General features: G+C 55.2%; 1 protein-coding gene across 1 annotated transcript; it reads left to right on the forward strand.

Annotated features, from left to right (window-relative positions):
• Positions 1–287: 287 nt before the first annotated feature.
• Positions 288–507, forward strand: H310_15219 (hypothetical protein; the record flags this gene model as incomplete). Its single annotated transcript, XM_008883207.1, has 2 exons — positions 288–369; positions 437–507. 2 exons carry the CDS (start codon positions 288–290, stop codon positions 505–507), a joined length of 153 nt encoding a protein of 50 aa, XP_008881429.1.
• Positions 508–596: the final 89 nt, after the last annotated feature.

The following is a 596-nucleotide window of genomic DNA, read 5'->3' on the forward strand; positions in this document are numbered from 1 at the left end:
TCGACATTTTGGACCGCGTGCTTCAGGCCTCAAGCTACACCCAAACAAGTGTTCGTTTTTTCTCAGCAGTTGACACTCGCCAAACAGCGTCATCGACCGCTGGCGTTCCTTCATGGTTGATTTACGGGTACCGCGAGACGATGGCCCATCCCCGACAAGGAGGCCTTCGCGATTGTGGAGAGTTGCAAGCGTTTGGAGTACATGCTGCTGCGCCCTCGTGGTTTTGTGATTTGTACCGATCACCCAATCTCGTCTACATCTTTGACCCACTTGCAACCGACGGCGCCATGCAGCGCCATCAAGCCGATCGCCTTCAACGGTGGGCTATGGTCATGGCTAGCTATAACTACTCGATCCTTCACATCCCCGGTGAGTCCAATGTGCGGGCTGACATGCTTAGTCGTTGGGGTATCGTATCACCTGTTGTCTCCGCCAGCTCTGTTGGCGTACTTGCACTGGACCCTGTGTCTCCACTGCAGACTGCTGATTTCGTTTGGCCCACGATGAGATTGCTAACATTCAGCGGGATCACTTGCCACCGCCAGCCGGCGTGACAATGGACCCTTCTCGGGCCGTTTATTGTTCAGGCGATGGCC

The sequence above is a fragment of the Aphanomyces invadans genome, assembly GCF_000520115.1.
Source record: "Aphanomyces invadans strain NJM9701 unplaced genomic scaffold supercont1.228, whole genome shotgun sequence".
Lineage (NCBI taxonomy): Eukaryota > Oomycota > Saprolegniomycetes > Saprolegniales > Verrucalvaceae > Aphanomyces > Aphanomyces invadans.